The 19,915-nt window shown below is 42.4% G+C and overlaps 1 protein-coding gene across 1 annotated transcript in view; it reads left to right on the top strand.

Annotated features, from left to right (window-relative positions):
* The window catches only part of pde4a (phosphodiesterase 4A, cAMP-specific), a gene marked incomplete at both ends in the record, with an annotated part of 91,670 nt that extends 77,146 nt beyond the window's left edge, over positions 1-14,524 (top strand). The window contains 10 exons of the mRNA XM_080723314.1: positions 2,323-2,416; positions 3,373-3,536; positions 5,794-5,892; positions 7,536-7,700; positions 8,723-8,822; positions 11,172-11,326; positions 12,321-12,443; positions 12,718-12,900; positions 13,514-13,763; positions 14,196-14,524. Coding sequence (XP_080579440.1) covers positions 2,323-2,416; positions 3,373-3,536; positions 5,794-5,892; positions 7,536-7,700; positions 8,723-8,822; positions 11,172-11,326; positions 12,321-12,443; positions 12,718-12,900; positions 13,514-13,763; positions 14,196-14,524 — 1,662 coding nt within the window. The remainder of the gene's footprint in view (positions 1-2,322; positions 2,417-3,372; positions 3,537-5,793; positions 5,893-7,535; positions 7,701-8,722; positions 8,823-11,171; positions 11,327-12,320; positions 12,444-12,717; positions 12,901-13,513; positions 13,764-14,195) is intronic.
* Positions 14,525-19,915: the final 5,391 nt, after the last annotated feature.

The following is a 19,915-nucleotide window of genomic DNA, read 5'->3' as shown; positions in this document are numbered from 1 at the left end:
ATGTGCTAGTGACATAATGCTAGTGTTGTTTACTTAGAAGGGTGTGTGGGGGGGTGTAAGACATAAACAAGAGACAGAGACAGAGAGAGAGAGAGAGAGCAGAGTCGAGAGAAGGGGAGGGTTTGACCTTGGTAAAGGTCAAAGACACCTGCGCACTCTCTCAGATTGTCACCCAAGCAGATGCTGCTCTCACATCCAAGCTGAAGGGCTGAGTGTGTGAGGAGGCAGTTGCCGTGGCAACCACTCTGGTTGCCATGGAGATTATTATGTGTGAAGGATCAGTCACTAGGACACAGACTGAGGGGTCTTGTCCGAATCGCACTGCGCCTTTCACGTGACAAGCTCGCCTGGGAACCATTCAACTTGCCTTGGCTTGTCATTTTAGGTTGTTGCTATTCTATACGGATGGTATTGTCATTCCTGGACCCTGTATATAATGTAAACAGTTGCCAAGACATCTATAGACACACAATAGATGTAAACATGCTGCATCATTGGACTATTGTTTGGCGAGCAAAACATGAAATCACTGAATTGGTTTATGGTTTTCGTCTGAAAGAAAGCATATATATATATATATATATATATATATATATATATATATATATATATATATATATATATATATATATATATATATATATATGTGTGTGTGTGACAGATTTTCTTGAAACCAAAATGAATAAAATGTAAGGCCCAATCAAGGATTCAGACATAATCAAACAACAACAATGGGAACATGGGTTCCAGGGGGTAGCCAGCCAAATGAGTAGTTTAATTTGACTATTTTTTCAAAAGTATGGGTAAATATTCTAACAATAATTTCACCACTATGAATCTGAATATCCCTCATGTACAACTATGACATTTAGGTTTAAATTACATTTAAACCATCCAAAACTATTCTTCTGCCTACACACACGTCATGTCCTAGTATGAGTGAATAGGGGAAGGGGGATCAGCATTACACGATTCCCTTGTTTGATCAAGCAAAAACTCAGCCAAAACTCGGATGTGTGTCTCAAGAATGTGATTACTGGCAGACTCGTGTTTAGAATATTTGATGTTCCCGTTTTCATTTTCCACAAGATCAGTGGTTGTTGCAATAACCTACAATACTTCACCATATGTTGTGCTGTGAGGAAATAAACCCATGAAATGTATCAATGTGTACATTCCGTAATGCAATTCCTATGGTGAAAGCTGTATTGTTTCAGCTGGTGAAGGAATGGCGGATTCGGCCAAGCCCCAAAATACCTGTATGTGTGTCTCAAAGAATTAATGTGCGGATCCCTAAATGGTGCTTTTATATAGTGTCAATATCCAAGGCGCTTTACAGAGATTGTGCATTACATTCACCCATTCACACACACATTCATACACCGATGGCAGAGGAAACCATGTAAGGCACCAACCTGCTCATCGGGAGCAACTAGGGCTTCAGTGTCTTGCTCAAGGACACTTCGACAGTAACTCCCGGGGAGGCTGGGATCGAACTGGAAACCTTCCGGTTGCCAAGCGGACACTCTACCCCTGAGCCTCTGCCGATAGGAAAAGATTAATTTCAAATTCGAGAATGTAGTCATGAAGTCATTTATTTGAAAGCCCCTCCTCTTGGTGATTGACTTTGTTGTTGATAGAAGGTCAGACAACAGATAATGCTTTTTAAACAGCATTTTCTGTACTTAGGGCTGTAATAGGTTTGTTTACATTGGTAGTAAATAACATTCTCCATCTACAAATCTTATGAATGTACTGTAAGTCAATATAACCCTAATGAATTTGTTTATACTGTATTAAATGCATTGGCATTTTTTACTGTCACTTGACTTATCAATAACAATGGAAATTGCAGTGAGTTGCTGTTGTCACTGGTTGTCTCTTGTGTGTAGGTTAGATCAATTATTTGTGAAGGCTTGCCAAGTGATCTCTCCCTATCGTTTGATGTATCATCATTTATTGTAACACACATTGATACTGCGTTAGATCAAGCAATCAGTGATCTTTCAGGCTTTCTGTACATCTTTGACTTCAAGCTACTTTTTATGTTTTTCGTAAATTAACAGCATCAATAAATGCTATTTTCACTACTTTTAAAACATTTCCCATCTGTGGGTTTTGCAAATATTTCACCAACATGAGCTTGTGACTAAATGATAACTTTGGATCAAAGGATCTTTTTCCATTTAATGAAAATGAACGGTTTTAGACAAAGAATTCTAGCCAACAGTGACGATGATGATATTAAAGTTACTCTCTCTCTCTCTCTCTCTCTCTCTCTCTCTCTCTCTCTCTCTCTCTCTCTCTCTGTTTTCCCCTCAGTTCAAGAGGATGCTGAACAGGGAGCTCTCCCATTTGTCTGAGATGAGCCGCTCAGGGAACCAGGTTTCAGAATACATCTCCACCACCTTCCTGGGTAAAGCCAAACTGACTCCTTTACAGTCTACAGTTCACCATTCATGATGGAAGCCAGCGACATGATACAAAGCATGACACCCGACGTCGTAACCGCAAAGATACAATCCAAAGTTGAGCTGGCTTCAACTGCAGCTACAGTGTAGACTAGAGTTAATGAACACTGAGGATTTTACCGTTTATATTGGGGTCCCAGAGATAGTAAATTGTATCAAACTAGATTTTCAGGCCGTTACGTAGCCTTCAAATCGAAGTGGTCTCCATATATATGAACCACCGTCCACCTTTAAATAAGCCAACTAGAAAGGTTCAATTCTGAGAACTGCAGACTCACTCCCTAGCTTCCGCTGTGGTCTGAAGACTCAACTATTCAGACTCCACCTTAGCCTATAGCATTTACCGTAGCACTTGCCTACCCTCAATGACCAAACATATAATTTAGATAGCATTTTAATATGCTTAATTTTGTATGATGTTTTTACTGAATATGTGCTTGGTCTACCTTTTTTCTTAGATTAACCTACTATTACTTTCCTTGATGTTGATGTACTGATGACCTTGCTTATTAGTGTGATTGCCAGTATGGCAACCAGACTATTGTTCTAGCCCATTGTTCATAGTATTCCGGATACACAATCTGATGTCATCAGTGATGTCATTGATTTTGAGTATAGTTGAGTTCAATGGGGGAGTGTCCAGTGATGTCATCTGTGATGTCATCAGTGATGTAACCTATTTCTGACTGGTGTAGTTACAGTAGTATAGTTGTATGTGGGATTGGTGCAAGCTAGGATCGGTCGAGCTTCAGACAAGCAGTCTTGCAATTTCCATTTGCATCTTTTCTGGTTGTAAGTCACTCTGGATTAAGAGCGCCTGCTAAATGCTTAAGTTGGCTATTGGCATTGAAAAGGTTGACCGTATCAAAGCATGACACCTTCATCACATTGACCTGTGCAGACAAACAGAACGACGTGGAGATTCCATCGCCCACCCAGAGGGAGAGAGAGAAGCCCATGTGTCACATCAGCGGAGTGAAGAAGCTCACTCACAGCTCCAGCCTGCCCAACTCCACCGTACCGCGCTTCGGCGTCAAGACCCAACAGGAGGACGCATTAGCCAGGGTACGTGACTGCCAGTGGTGTAAAGTAACTAAGTACATTTACTCAAGTACTGTACTTAAGGGTATTTGTTCTATGAAAACCGTTACATCTTGTCTGTCCGTGAGTGAGTAACGCCTCAATGTCTATTCGTTGTGTCATCACATTCCGTCCTTGTCCCATGTATGCCCATATATGGAGATCCCTGATCAACATTAAGCCCATAAGCTTGGAATACCCATATATGGACATACTGGGTGAGTCTCATGTGGTCTATAACATAAGACCTCTATGATGTCAGACGTCAGTCGTATCCATATTTGGGAAAATATTTTGCCCACAAAATCTTCCCAGAATTGCGTGTATTAATACTGTTCTGCTGGCATTCACTCTCGTTTTGGGCTTCAAGTGCTGGCAGTTGTGTGTTAGTCACAGGTATGTGACAGTCACAGGTGTGTGCCTAGCACCTGAGCATGGGTTCTGCAACTTGTTGAGTTTGTGGTTTCTTCAAACAGCAACGCTGGTGGAAAGATGACACGTTTGTCCCTCCAGGATAGGGCCTGTTCAATAGGGCAACTCGAGGCTGGTGCTCCAGCATTCTGAGTGGCAGCATTATTTGGTGTCAGCCCTGGTACCATTTCCAAACTTAGGACCAAGTTCTGTGAGACTGGTGAAGTCAAAGACAGACCAAACAGTGGCCCCAAGACACCCCAAGAAGACCGGAATATTCAATGCTCCAAGCAACAAAGGTGAATGCCACCTATCCTGAAGGGACAAACGTGGCATCTTTCCACCAGTTTTGCTGCTTGAAGAAACCACAAACTCAACAAGTTGCAGAACCCATGCTCTGGTGCTAGGCACACATCTGTGACTTCCACACACCTGTGACTGGCACACAACAGCCCGCACTTGAAGCCTAAAACGACAGTGAATGCCTGCAGAACAGTATTAATACAGGCAAATTTGGCAACATTTTGGTCAGCGCTACCCACACATCTGGCTGTGTAGCTCATGCCTCGAATGCCTGATGCTTACAAGCTGTACCTCGTTGGAAAGGTGACTAATCAATGATGAAAATTATATAAAATACAATACAAATTGGTATTATTAAAGAGGAGATATAGTGGACCGATTCAAGTTTCCTTACTTTTTGTGCTCAGTTTATAAGCTCTATATCTGGAGTCCCGCCGCTGTTTTAATTATAATTTTTTTGGCCGCCCGTTCCCAACTGCAGGTATTTAAATACCACCCGCGCCGCAAGTTTTGCGTTGGGTTCTGGTTGTACCGTAGAATCCCGCTCCAGACGCAGGACTGTGTGTGGTTAAAGAATTTGTAAACACAGGGGGAGAGGGCATTATTACGCAGCGGATAGATGTCCTGTGGACAGACGTGGTCTCTAAAGCGATTCCTTGTTGCGGTTGACAAAGTGCAGTGTGAGTGCAAACGCATTAATTAAATATGCAAGAATATTGCAATTTCATCCCCTCCAATCGCACCAAGTCTACCGAATTACAGTATATGTGAGAATGCAACCTAACTGAGTACCACCTTTTCACATTAAGAGATCCTTTGGGCTTTTTCTACCTTCATTTGGACAGCCCAGTGTACAGCGACAGGAAACGGGGAGAGACACGCAGCAAAGGCCATAGTTGATCACATGTTGCACAACATGCACCTTTATACAGTGCAGTACTGGACCAAAGCTCATAAGCTCCTTTTCCACTGGCCCAACACCACACCACTCCACACCACACCGCCCACTTGTGCCAGCTTTTCCACTACAAGGACCTGGGTAGAGTGGTGTGAAAGTGGTACTAAACGTGGTACTAAAAAGTATCCAATCTAGAGTAGTTCTGAGCTAGGCCAAACAGGGCCAAACACTTCATAATGACTGATCACTCACTGACTTTTCATTTAGACCACCAGGATATAGTTGTAATACATGATAATAGATTCTATTGTGTTATAACCACTATTATAATCTATTATAGTGTATTATAATTATCATAGTAATACATTAATACTTTATAGTGTATTATAATCACAGTTATAATCCATTATAGTGTATTATAATTTAGGTTAGTTGTAATTTATATTGTATTATAATTACAGTTAAAAGGGTACATTTTGTTTCTTACCATTGGGGGTACTCTTGTGTAATGGAAAATGTAGATATTTTTATGTGGTGCGGTGTGGTGTGGTGTAGTGTAGTGTGGTGTGCTGCTAAAGCTGCAGTCAAAAAGTTGCTAACTTTAATGAGTGTTTTCTGTCTTGCTGGTAGGAGCTGGATGACTTGAATAAGTGGGGCCTTAATATCTTTCATGTGGCGGAGTTCTCTAATAACAGACCTCTCAGCTGCATCATGTTCGCCATCTTTCAGGTGAGTGATGGATTCATTTAATGTGATTATTACCGTTTGCTGAAACGTTTGACTAATTCAAGTTTAGTGTGCTTTATTCAACACGTCAAGGTTTTCTTTAAGTTACATCTTGTGTACATAAGAGGTACTTCTCTCTCTGTGTGCCAGTCCTTTGCATTATTTAGGTCAGTGGTTCTCAACCTTTTCACGCTGTGACCCCCAAAATAATCATATTTTAACTAGAGACCCGGCCCCCACCCAACGAGCATTAAGAGTTGAGGCATTACATTTTGTATAACACGCTTCTATTGTGAAAATAGCAGATCTACATGCTCACAAGGCCTCGCAAATTTGTGAGCATGTAGATCGGCTATTTTCCCAATTTCTGCCTAATATTTGACAATTACCAATATTTATTGCGACCGAAGGTCGCATTATTGCGACCGAAGGTCGCATTATACCCTGAAAAACCTTGTCGCTTGTCTGACCTTCTGTCCGTCCGGCTGTACAGGAAGTGATGTCAGTGTGATGTCACGTGTTTTTCAGTACAGGAAGTGATGTCACGTGACATCACTTTTATGCCCATATATGAGTCATTCTGTACCACATCACTGTGACTCACTGTCACTCTGTGCCACATCACTGTTCTGAAGTTGATTGCATGGCAAAGTGAAAGTTGATCACAGTGATGTGGTACAGAATGACTCATATATGGGCATAAAAGGGATGTCACGTGATATTGTACAGAAAATGGAGGCCGAAAATGAGAATGTTAGGGTACCCCCTTATGCCCATATATGGAGATCCACAGGCATCAAACCAAGGTCCTACGTTTTATGACATATATGGAGATTCCTATATTGTCAATATTAAGAACATTATTATGGCAATATTAAGAACATTATTAAAATAAAAAGTCCATATATGGTCATTCCCAGAAAAAGAAAAAACCTTTTATGCCCATACAATGGAGATTTCTGATGTCATAAATCCCAGGCCGAAAATGAGAATGTTAGGGTACCCCCTTATGCCCATATATGGAGATCCACAGGCATCAAACCAAGGCCCTAACTCACCAAGGCCCTGCTTGGCATTACTTACGTACATTTTATGCCCATATATGGAGATTCCTATATTGTCAATATTAAGGACATTATTAAGGATATTATGTTATCAATATTAAGGACATATATGGGCGGCGTGTTCCTCCCTCTGCGTCATCAGCGCCCACACTCTAGGTGGGGTTGGCGATAGGGCCTTTCTGTGTGGAGTTTGCATGTTCTCCCCGTGTCTCCTAGGGTTGATACCCTCACAAAAACATGAACAAACTCCCCCCAGAATGACAACAACTAGAATCGTCAGAGAAACGCTGTGGTTGGCCAGATGGCCAAGAATTGGCGCGACCTCGCCCTTTAGGGGGAGGTCGCATGTCACCCTGAGGTCGCAAGTCACCCTGAGGTGTCTTACTAGTTGTTTTCATTTTAGAGATAAACTTTGTTGGTTTGTTTACTGTCGAGTGAGAAACTAATGTTTCACATTAAATTAATCATCTGGGGACCCCCCAAAATTATTTGGGGACCCGACCCACAGGTTGAGAACCACTGATTTTCAGGTGACCATATTGACCATGACCCTGTGGTTTTCTGACTTTTCTGTCATTACAGGAGCGGGATCTGTTTAAGACATTTTCCATCCCCGTGGACACCTTTGTCACCTATGTGATGACCCTGGAGGACCACTACCATGCCAACGTGGCCTACCACAACAGCCTCCACGCTGCTGATGTCACACAGTCTACGCACGTGCTCCTCTCCACGCCCGCCTTGGATGTAAGCACTGTTCATTTTGACAGCAGTTTGTTTTTGTTTCAGTCAGTCTTTGGAATCTGAAATGTTTTAGTTTTAGTCTATACTAGTTTTAGTCGACTAAATCGACAGTTGATTTGGTCGACAAAAGACTTATTTTGGCAGACCATGAAGGCGCTATAATGCCTGATTTTGCATGGAGAAAAAATAGCCGATCTGCAATTTTCAGAGCGCAACACCCGAGTTGTCTTTTTATTTTGTTTTCGTCATGCACTGAAATAGGGTAGTCAAACATTCTTTGTCATCATTTTAGTTGACCCAATGAACACTGGACATTTTGTTACAGTGTAAGCAATTACTCACATGCACCAGCATACCAGCAATACGGCACAGTAACCTCCTCAGTGTTCATTTGTCCATTTGAGTCCATTTGGTTAAATGTGTACACTCTCAGTGTACAAAGTAGTGGATAGAGAGGCCGTCAGGGAATCAGGAGGTCACCGGTCCAACCCTGAGCTCACATCTAAATAAAATGTATTGTGTAGTACTGGGGTCTTCAATGTTTTCAGTCCAAGGTTGAGAGAGAGATGAAGCAAGGACCCCCACAACCTGTTAATAGATTCCATATAGTTTCATGTTTCATCAGTGTATTTTGGATTCATGGCAATTTGTGTTTTCAGATTTTAACCACTTGAACCGTCATTACTTATAAAACTTGACCTTTCACTCTGTACTTAGTCTGCTCTTTTTCCCCTCTACACCAGAGCTCCGAAAATACAAGCTCTGCGAGGCGTTGTGAGCTTGTAGATTTGCTATTTCTAAAGTTCTCAGAATATGGATGCTAGGGTTCAGGTGGTTAATATAAAAAAGGAGAAAAGGGTTTCTATCACACAATGATTTGGAGGACCCCCTGTTGTAACTCTGCGGACCCCCTAGGGGTCCCGGACCCCCTGTTGAAGACCCTTGGGTTAGGCGCTACAGTATATTATAAAAAGTGGTTTATGACACAATGAATGACACAAGTGTTGTTGTTTGGTCTCCCATAGGCTGTGTTTACTGACCTGGAGATACTAGCTGCGCTGTTTGCTGCAGCCATCCATGATGTGGACCATCCAGGAGTGTCCAACCAGTTCCTCATTAACACCAGTGAGTTGACATTATAGGTGCACGCAAATAGCTTCATTTATCTTTATGTTGTTGTTTTTTATTGGTATTATTTACTCTTAGTACTGCTGTTGCTGCTATGACACTGCTATGAGTGGTACTGGTCAACTATCATCAACCCTGGCTTTTGAATGACCACCCAGACCATGCCACATGCATAATACTCTTAGGGATAAATTATCTAGCGAAATAATCATTCATTATTAGTGATGATGAATGTTTTGGTGGATCACTTTCTCAATCACTTTCAACTTGCCTTTCCTATGTCTTGTAGCTCACATTTTCAAAATATACATTCACAATTTCACTGTGAAGAAAGTAGATACTTTTCACCATTCCTTGTATGATTTGATGAAGTATGATGATTATTATTTAGGGCTTAAATGGTTCATATCTGTGTTGCTCATTGTGCTTATCACAAGTTATCAGTGCCACATATTTGGCAAAATTAAACGCAATAGCCAATTTTATTGTGACTGCGGGGCTAATGAATGGGGAGATGGGGTGTGCAATGTTTTTGTTATATTCAGCCTTGTGTAATGGTGAGTAGACAAATGCAAGGTGCAACAGCTGCCAAATAAGTGTTTGAATTAATTGCTAAATTAATTTAGGGTGAGATTAGGGTACCTAATTGCATAAATGTGAAACAAAATCACAAGGACAGTCATGGATGGACAGCAACAGCATGCCAGGAGCCTAAATAATTGTGTTTGTTGTCTAGGGTATTATCAAGTCCTGGTTTTGTCTTTGATATTTTTAAGCAGTTATCGTAATTAATATTTAATGGCACAGCATGACGTAACCGTATGATCCTTCTCTGGTCCTGCTGTGCTTTGATCCATTTGTTGTAATGTGTGTGTGTGGTTGCTTCCCTCAGACTCAGAGTTAGCCCTCATGTACAACGATGAGTCAGTGTTGTAATGTGTGTGGTTGCTTCCCTCAGACTCAGAGTTAGCCCTCATGTACAACGATGAGTCAGTGTTGTAATGTGTGTGGTTGCTTCCCTCAGACTCAGAGTTAGCCCTCATGTACAACGATGAGTCAGTGTTGTAATGTGTGTGGTTGCTTCCCTCAGACTCAGAGCTAGCCCTCATGTACAACGATGAGTCAGTGTTGTAATGTGTGTGGTTGCTTCCCTCAGACTCAGAGTTAGCCCTCATGTACAACGATGAGTCAGTGTTGTAATGTGTGTGGTTGCTTCCCTCAGACTCAGAGTTAGCCCTCATGTACAACGATGAGTCAGTGTTGTAATGTGTGTGGTTGCTTCCCTCAGACTCAGAGTTAGCCCTCATGTACAACGATGAGTCAGTGTTGTAATGTGTGTGGTTGCTTCCCTCAGACTCAGAGTTAGCCCTCATGTACAACGATGAGTCAGTGTTGTAATGTGTGTGGTTGCTTCCCTCAGACTCAGAGTTAGCCCTCATGTACAACGATGAGTCAGTGTTGTAATGTGTGTGGTTGCTTCCCTCAGACTCAGAGCTAGCCCTCATGTACAACGATGAGTCAGTGTTGTAATGTGTGTGGTTGCTTCCCTCAGACTCAGAGTTAGCCCTCATGTACAACGATGAGTCAGTGTTGTAATGTGTGTGGTTGCTTCCCTCAGACTCAGAGCTAGCCCTCATGTACAACGATGAGTCAGTGTTGTAATGTGTGTGGTTGCTTCCCTCAGACTCAGAGTTAGCCCTCATGTACAACGATGAGTCAGTGTTGTAATGTGTGTGGTTGCTTCCCTCAGACTCAGAGTTAGCCCTCATGTACAACGATGAGTCAGTGTTGTAATGTGTGTGGTTGCTTCCCTCAGACTCAGAGCTAGCCCTCATGTACAACGATGAGTCAGTGTTGTAATGTGTGTGGTTGCTTCCCTCAGACTCAGAGTTAGCCCTCATGTACAACGATGAGTCAGTGTTGTAATGTGTGTGGTTGCTTCCCTCAGACTCAGAGTTAGCCCTCATGTACAACGATGAGTCAGTGTTGTAATGTGTGTGGTTGCTTCCCTCAGACTCAGAGTTAGCCCTCATGTACAACGATGAGTCAGTGTTGTAATGTGTGTGGTTGCTTCCCTCAGACTCAGAGTTAGCCCTCATGTACAACGATGAGTCAGTGTTGTAATGTGTGTGGTTGCTTCCCTCAGACTCAGAGTTAGCCCTCATGTACAACGATGAGTCAGTGTTGTAATGTGTGTGGTTGCTTCCCTCAGACTCAGAGTTAGCCCTCATGTACAACGATGAGTCAGTGTTGTAATGTGTGTGTGGTTGCTTCCCTCAGACTCAGAGTTAGCCCTCATGTACAACGATGAGTCAGTATTGTAATGTGTGTGGTTGCTTCCCTCAGACTCAGAGTTAGCCCTCATGTACAACGATGAGTCAGTGCTGGAGAACCACCACCTGGCCGTGGGCTTCAAGCTGCTCCACGAGGAGAACTGTGACATCTTCCAGAACCTCAGCAAGAGGCAGAGACAGAGTGTTAGGAAACTTGTCATCGACATGGTGAGTTTGTCTCTGCAGCTTTAGAGGCAGTGGTTGTCAACCAAGGGGGTCCCCACATTATTTTAGTGTGGTCAACAGATGATTAACTTAATGTGCATCACTCAACAGTAAACAAACCAACATAAGGTTTAAAGGAGTAGTTCAGCCCCAAAATGACTTTTTTTCTATTGATTACTCATGCCATGGAGAGTAAAGTTCAATAATATTTTTTGGTTTTTCTCACATTCCTAAGACAAAAATTTGATTCAAGTAAATTTACCCCCATTGATTCCGGATGGGGGTAAATTTATTGTTATCACATTTTTGTCTTAGGAATGCGACAAAAAACTAAAAATATTATTGAGCTCTAGTCTCCATGGCATGAGAGACTACTCCTTTAAGTGTACAGAGGGTATCTGCACATTTCCAAAGTGATCATTTAAGGACTTTTTAATGCCTCTAAAATGACAGATTAAACATTGGCCAAATTGTCAAATATTAGAGGCAGAAATTGTGAAAAAAGCCAATCTACATGTTCAGAACCATGTTATATAAAATGTAATGCCTCAACTCTTTAGTGCTTGTCAGGGTGTGGGGTGTCACAGTCAAAATATGATTATTTGTGGGGTCGTGGCCTGAAAAGGTTGAGAACCACTGATTTAGAGCATCATGAAGAAATATACATCCCCCCCACACACACACCCTCCTCCCTTCTTTCCTCACTCCTTCCTTCCTTTCTTTCTTTCTCGGTCCCTCCCTGTTGCCTTCCTTCTTTCTTTAATTCCTAATTACCCCCTTTTCCTTGCTTCCTTACCTTCCTCCCTCCCTCCTTCCCTTCCTCCTGTGTGTCTCTCCCCCTCCTTTCCCTCCTCTCTTACTTCCTTGCATTTGCATTTCCCCTCTTCCTTAGTTCCTTTCCCCACTTTCTCCCTTCCTCCGTTCCTTCGTTCCTCTCTTGCTCCCTCGCTTCCTTCCCTCCTTCATGTATTGACATTGAGACCATGTTTCCTCGCAGGTTTTGGCAACAGACATGTCCAAACACATGAGTTTGCTGGCAGATCTAAAGACAATGGTTGAGACCAAAAAGGTGACAAGTTCAGGAGTGCTCCTGCTTGACCACTATAATGACCGCATACAGGTGAGTTGTGACCTTTCAAGAAAAATCCTTACCTACCATTGTTCAGCTGGATATACACAGTCAAATTCTCAGTGTTCATTTGTCAATTTGTAACTCTGGGAGTGTACAAACGGAACCAAATGGAACCGTAAACACTGAGTGTATGCTACCCTGTGTAACATGAAGGTTCGAACTACAATGTGTGTACAGTGGCTGTATGTAGCCTGTGCAGGTGTTGAACACATGTATGTTAACCATGGTACAGGTGTTGAACAGCTGTGTGTTACCTGTGCAGGTGTTGAGGAACATGGTCCACTGTGCTGACCTGAGCAACCCTACGAAGCCTCTAGACGTGTACAGACAATGGACAGACAGGATCATGGAGGAGTTCTTCAGGCAAGGAGACAAAGAGAGAGAGCGAGGGATGGAGATCAGCCCCATGTGTGACAAACATACTGCGTCTGTGGAGAAGAGTCAGGTAAATATTCAACGCAGGATTACCTATGTGAACGGACGCACATGCGCGCGTGGATACAGTATGAAATCTATGCAGGTTTTTAACTATAAATAGCCACAATGCTTTTTCTGACACTTTTCAATCTCACCCCTGATAAATAACCCATACTACAATAAAAAAAACGAAAATTCTAAAACAAATAAAAGCAAAACTAAAACTAAGATAGCCTAATATCTCCATTGGAGGATTCCCCTTTGACTGAGTGGCAGATGCTTGGTTTCCCATGCTGGAGACTGGGGTTTCAAATTGCCAGCTTGTTTCTGTAAGGCAGTGGTTCTCAACCTATTCAGGCCGTGACCCCCAAAATAATATAATAATATTTTAAATGGGGACCCCCACCCTGAGGAGCACTAAAGGGTTGAGGCATTACATTTTGTATAACACTAATTGTATACACTATTTTCACAAATTCGGCCTCTAATATTTGACAATTTGGCCAATGTTTAATTTGACATTTTAGCGGTATGAAGCTGAGTGAGAAAACAATGTTGCACACGAAGTTAATCATCCAAAATAATTTTGAGAACCACTGCTGTGAGGGACCGGCCCTGACCTCTTGTTCCTGTGTGTGTAGGTGGGCTTCATCGACTACATCGTCCACCCGCTGTGGGAGACGTGGGGCGACCTGGTGCACCCCGACGCCCAAGACATCCTGGACACGCTGGAGGACAACAGGGACTGGTACCAGAGCACCATGCCACAGAGCCCCTCGCCGTCCCCCGTGCAGGACAAGGAGCTCAACTCCTGCATCGACAAGTTCCAGTTTGAGCTCACCTTGGAGGACACGTCCACGGAGAGGGGGCCGGGTCAGGACGAGGACGAAGGTAGGGATGGGATGATAAAGCGATAATGTTATCGTTTATCGTGATAAAAAAACACTCACGATAATCGTATCTTGGAGATTTAATTTATTGTGATATCGTCCTCCGTCATGCGCTGGGATCAATTCACCTTTTATTTTCTGAGCTGCGTATCCGGTACCACTTAAACCCTCAATAATTGGTAAAAGATACTTATAATATACTTACTTGATACAGTATTTTTTCCACTCTCTATCAAATGTCTTTGCCAAAAAATTGCCGATCTACAAGCTCACAACGCATCGCGACACGTTGTGAGCTTGTAGATCGGCCACTTTTTGGCAAATGCTCCACCCCAGGATAATGGATTTTTGATTATCGCGATAATATCGTAAATCGCGATTTATTTTGTCACAATAATCGTGATATGACATTTTCATATGGTCCCATCCCTAGACGAAGGCCCCACGCCCAACCACGTGGCACAGGACTGCAGTCGGGTAGACGAGGAGTCGGAGGTGGAGGTGGCGGCCCGGAAAACCCTGGTGGTGGAGGAGGAAGAAGAGGAGGAGGAGGAGGAAGACGTCATGGCAGAGGTGGAGAACGGGGACGTGGTAGAAGTGGACGGCGAGGTGGCGATGGAGGTGGAGCCGCCCAAAGCACAGCGGCTGGACGTGGGCGTCGCCGCCAAGGAGAGACTTTCTGACACAAGCCCTGTAGAGGAAGAGGAGGAGGAGGCGGACGAGGAAGAGGAGGATTCTTCCTCGCCGGCCGAAGACACTTGAGTTCTGCTCCTGCGTCGCTCTCTCTCTCCTCATTTGCGCACGCACGCACACACACACATGCACACACGCACACGCACACACGCACACACACACACGCACACACGCACACACTTCTCTTGATCATCCTTTTGATGGCCAAATAAGAAACTAAACGAGAACAAACGAGACTGCATTGACAATACAGACCTTTAAATCTATTTTTCAAAAAAGAAAAAGGAGAAAAAAAAAGGGAATAAATTAATATCGCTTCAAAGACAAGTTATTTACACAGCAACTGTAGATTCGGAGGGGTGACGAGTCCTTCATGCTAGTTTTCAAAAAAAGAGGAACTTGGGACTATACGAGGAGATTTAGGAGATCCTTGAAAGTGATTTATACTTAGCTGCGCAACGCTGCTTGTAGATCTGCTATTTTCAGTGTGCGACACGGCGCGCAACCAAGTATAAATCAGACGTTGGTGATGGGCCAGTGAAGAGAACGTAGCACTCTGGGAAGTGAAATGAAATGCACGCACGCCTTCACATGCAAGTTCATTCTGGATACACATGCATTGTTAAAAATGACAATAGACATACACGTGGAGGGTACACTCACACTCGTGCATGTACTTTATGTATGCCATACACTCATGCACACACGTCAAACACATGCATACTTTTAATGCTTGCACTTGCCCGCGTGTTTGTGTGCGTGCATATTCATGGGGGTGGTGGCAGGGGTGGGTGGGTAGGGCGTGGATGACTTATGAATCTCTCTGGAAAAAGCCATTTCTTAAAAGGAGTATTAACTAGTGTCATTCAGTATTAGTAATTCATTTTAGAATCACAACCGGAACTGTTCTCCTCGGAAAAGCTACAGTTCCAAGTGACCTTTTTTTATATTTCTGTCGGAAAGAGTCAGAGGAGGAGACAGGAGAGCAGGAGGACGTTTATTGAAAGGAAGATGCTGCGATGAAGGGACCCACAGCGGGTCCCACACCCCTTTTTTCCCTTTACGAGGAGTGCTACTGGTGCAAGGCGGCTCTGTGCCTTTCTGAAACACCGGCTTCCTGGATGGAGCTGTTGTGAAGCAATGCATCATGGGACAGGAAGCGTCTACTTTTCGATTGTCTGTCGTTGCAGATCTATCCTTAGCGTTCATGATGTAGTGGAGTGTACCGGTATATCGACACATTTGGTTTCTGTGGTGACATATCGTCGTTGTCGGGTGGAAACCTTGTATCTCCAAGTTTAAAATTTGTACGTTCTTTAGCAAAGTAAAGCCCTGCTTCATCATACAAGGCTGTTGCACAGAAGTAGTGAAAACAGCCGATCTACATGCACACAACGCCTCGCAGGTGCGAGGCGTTGTGTGCTTGTAGATCGGCTGTTTTCACTAGTTTAAACCAATTTTAAAATGATAAATGCAAAACGAACAGTTTTCACCCGACAACGACGATATTTTCTTTTCTTTTCTTTTTTTTCTCTCTTTTTCAGCTGTAAGTCTTCCTTTGTTGCTCTTCTGGTAATACAATAACTCAGAACTCTAGATATGGAGCAATCACTACCACCACCGCCACAACCACAAGTGGACTCTCTTTTTCCTTACTAATAAGCCATGTGATGCTTTGAAGCATATGTTTTGCCTATTTTCTATTTTACCAGAGTCTCTAATTATGCGTTGAGTGGCTATGGAATAATTTCAATAGCATAGCAAATTCTATCATAATGCCATCCGATGCCATCTTGCGCTGTGTGTCTTTATGTGTCCTTGTGCGTAATTCTTACCAAACATCAATGGAGGGAGAGCTTTGAAGGGAAGCAGAGAGATGGTTTGTGCAGGGAGGGGGGGGGGTTTGCGGGCAGGGGCGTCACAAGGGGTAGGAAAGTGGGACTGAGTTACCAGGGCCCAAGGTGGAGGGGCCCTAGTAACTTTAGCTATTGAAAAATAGCAGATCTACAAGCTCACAGCGCGGCACTCGAGCTTGTAGATCTGCTATTTTTGAAAAGTCGTGAAAATGTGCGCAAATCTTTGAATATATGTATTTTTTAAGTGAACATTTGTAACTCAGATTTTGCTTCTGGGGGGTCCCTGGGACTAAATATTTTGAGATGGGGGGGTCCTTCACATGAAAAAGTTTGAGCATCACTGACATGGAAACATAGGTTTCTTGGCACACATTTTCACGATTTTTCAAAAATAGCAGATCTACAAGCTCGCAGCGCGGCGCTCGCAGCTGTGAGCTTGTATATCTGCTATTTTTCAATAGTTAACATTCGTGGGGGGCCTGCAGTGAATCCTTGTACCCAGGGCCCAGAATTTGGTGTGACGCCCCTCTTTCCGGGGTACAGAAAATATCAGGGATGCAGAATGTGAGAAGGGGAGAGAGGAGTAAACTTGGCCAACAGGAGGTCTGGCTGGCTGATCCCAAATCATCCTTGTTATGTTCAATGCTTTTTTGCCTTAATGTCAAATGCAGGATACATACCTGCTAGTGTGTAGATTTACGATAATATATTAGATATCCTAGTATGTTTATATCATGATGCCAGTGGTCTTCTTTCTGTGAGTATCGGTATGTCTATACACGATGTATCCAGCAGTGCGAGTGGAGACAGAAACGTTGCTGCCAATTAGACATGTTGCTGCATTGCTGTGGCCAACATAAAGAATGTTTTAATCAGAAAGGAGGACAAGGACTATCACATAGCTACACATTAGAATCCTTACAAATGGATAAATTAACACTGAGGGTTTTACTGTGTACCTGAGAGGATACAAATTAAATAAACCATTAACACGAGGATATAGTGGGAAATCTGGACGAACATTGGCCGGGTTTCCCAAAGTGATTTTAGCCCTTCGAAGCTCACGCATGGTCGTAGAGACCAACAACAACATTCAGATTTCACAAACAGTGAAGTGCTCTCAAGTGCTCTGTCTAAATACGTTGGTGTAGTTGTAGGGGGCTAAATAAATCGCTCTGCCCGAACCTATGTAAACCCGGGAACATGACGGTCAGGGCTTGGTCTCTAGTACGACCATGTGTGAGCTACGAAGGGCTAAAATCGCTTTGGGAAATCCGGCCAATGTCTGTTTTTGGAACTGAGCAGGTATTAGCTTGTCAGCACCATGGATTTGACGGTGCACGTGTGTTTTCATGAGTGAGTGACTGAATGACAGAATGAATGAGTGAGTGAGTGGTGGGAAAAGACAAGAAAGACATCGCCATATATACTACGTCATTTGTCCACTCACTAACATCATCGTACAATGAATGATGTTCAGGATTTGCTCGGCACAGCTTCAGCAGGTGTAGACTGGTCTAGACATTTTTCACAGGGTAAAAAAAGAAGACAAGTGTGGCTGTTTGGAAGGCAAGTGCTAGTTTCTGCAGGTCAGCGACTGAGCTTATTTGATGACTCTGACTCCTATGCGTAGTTTGACCTGCTCCGTCGTTGGATGGAGCAGGGCTCTGGGGGGGCCACACCACAGGCTTCTACCAGGTGGAACGGGAGTCCAAATGACAAGATTCCCATATGAATGCATATGGGGCCTTATGATTTCAAGATGTTATGTTGTTTTTGTGGCTTCACTTTATGTCATGAGCTATGAAAACGTATTAATATTTAATTGCCATACTAACACGATACTGTAGCAATTGTTTCTTAATAAGAAATTATTCAATTGATTAATTGCTGCCATTCTTTTTAAAATGAAGAAGAGAAAACCATGGGAAATATCACAGGTCTTTTCTTTGAGGTTTGTGTACAGTTTATTTTTGTATCATTGTTGTGGAGAGTCTGGAAATTTAACCATTTATTGAGGATATAACTATAAGCATTATCACCCTTGTATATAGTGTAATATTGGATTGTAAATTATGAATTTATCCCAGTCATAAGAATTGACAAATAACCACTTAACGATTGTTGAGTGGTTTGAATCACTTAAGCACTGCAGGCCACATCCTCACTATGTCATTCTCCTGTCAGTCTCTGTCACTCAACTTGTTGTCATTTGTCACATTTTTAATTGTGCACATTTATTGTTGATATAAAGAAAAATAATATTTGTAACAGCACTTTACTTTGGCAGGTTGTGAGGCAGAAAATGTGTTTCAGGTTGTGTACAGTCTGTGTTGGACATCTTTGGTCATTAGCGGTCACACATTGATTATACATTCCATCAGGCCAAGTCCTTAAACACTCATTGTGCAATAGTCTTGTGTTAAACCCTGCCCTGTTTATATAGACACATTATAACAAAAGGATTATTCTCTATTAATGTCCAATGCGAGGGCACATCTTTGACTTACGTGGGTTAAGTTACATGGGATGTGATGTGACTCGGTGAAACAAAGTGAATAATACAGGTTGTGTCCTTTGATGACTTGGCCATCGCTAGAATGATCTATTCTTAGTAACTTTTAATCACTAGTAGCCTGAATGTCGGTCCCATGGCAGCCTAGCTAGTTAGTCCCCCACTATGGCTGCGATCAGGTTACCCTGTCACCGACCGACTCCCTCTGAGAATAATTCTCTGGGCTTTAATTCATGTGTTTGATCACAAAGCTATAGAAAGAGTATATAAGTGGGGTAAAAACACCATGAAATGATTGTAATATTTGTAAATGATATTGCTGTAATGTGTAAAATGTGTCCAGTTATTTTTTATTATATTATTTTTATGAAAGGTTTTCCTCTTGACATAGCTGAGGTGTCATTTTGTGAATAAAAGGCATTTAATAAGCAAACATCTATATATAAAACAATATTATATATCAGTATATTTTCTTTTATTTCACTGTTCAGTACTGTAAAGTGTGTTAAGATTACAAATAAAGGAAGATTTTTATATTAAACGCCATATCCTGCTGACGTTTATCTATAGTTGTATAGGCCTAGTTTTGTTCAGATCAACTATATAGGCCTAGTTTTGTTCAGAATGATTAACTATATAGGCCTAGTTTTGTTCAGAATGATTAACTATATAGGCCTAGTTTTGTTCAGATTAACTCTTTATTGCCACAATGTAGGTTCTGGTTTAGTTGTCAGTGTAAAATATGCCACTAGTTCGGAGCATTTATAGTTTAGAGATGAATTTGAGAAAAAAAAGAAAGGAAATTGTAATGGTGGTCTATGGCCTAACAATTTAATGCATATAAAACTGGGGTTCCTTGAATGTGTAAAGTTTGAGAATCACTGACAAAGGTCAAAAACACATAACATAGCACACAAGTAAAGTAAGTATCTCGGGGTCTTGTTCACGAATGAGAGATATTGCAGTCACTGAATCGCACTGTTGGTGAAGGAAAAAAGAGAGACAGAATGCAAAGCTCTTTGTTCCTATATGGTCATGAAGTGTGGGTCATGACTGAAAGTATAAGGTCGTAGGTAGCCTACAAGTGGC

This window comes from Nannobrachium achirus (genome assembly GCF_963921795.1).
Source record: "Nannobrachium achirus genome assembly, chromosome: 4".
Taxonomy (NCBI): domain Eukaryota; kingdom Metazoa; phylum Chordata; class Actinopteri; order Myctophiformes; family Myctophidae; genus Nannobrachium; species Nannobrachium achirus.
The sequence above is the reverse complement of the archived record's forward strand: the minus strand, read 5'-3'. Positions and strand labels throughout refer to the sequence as shown.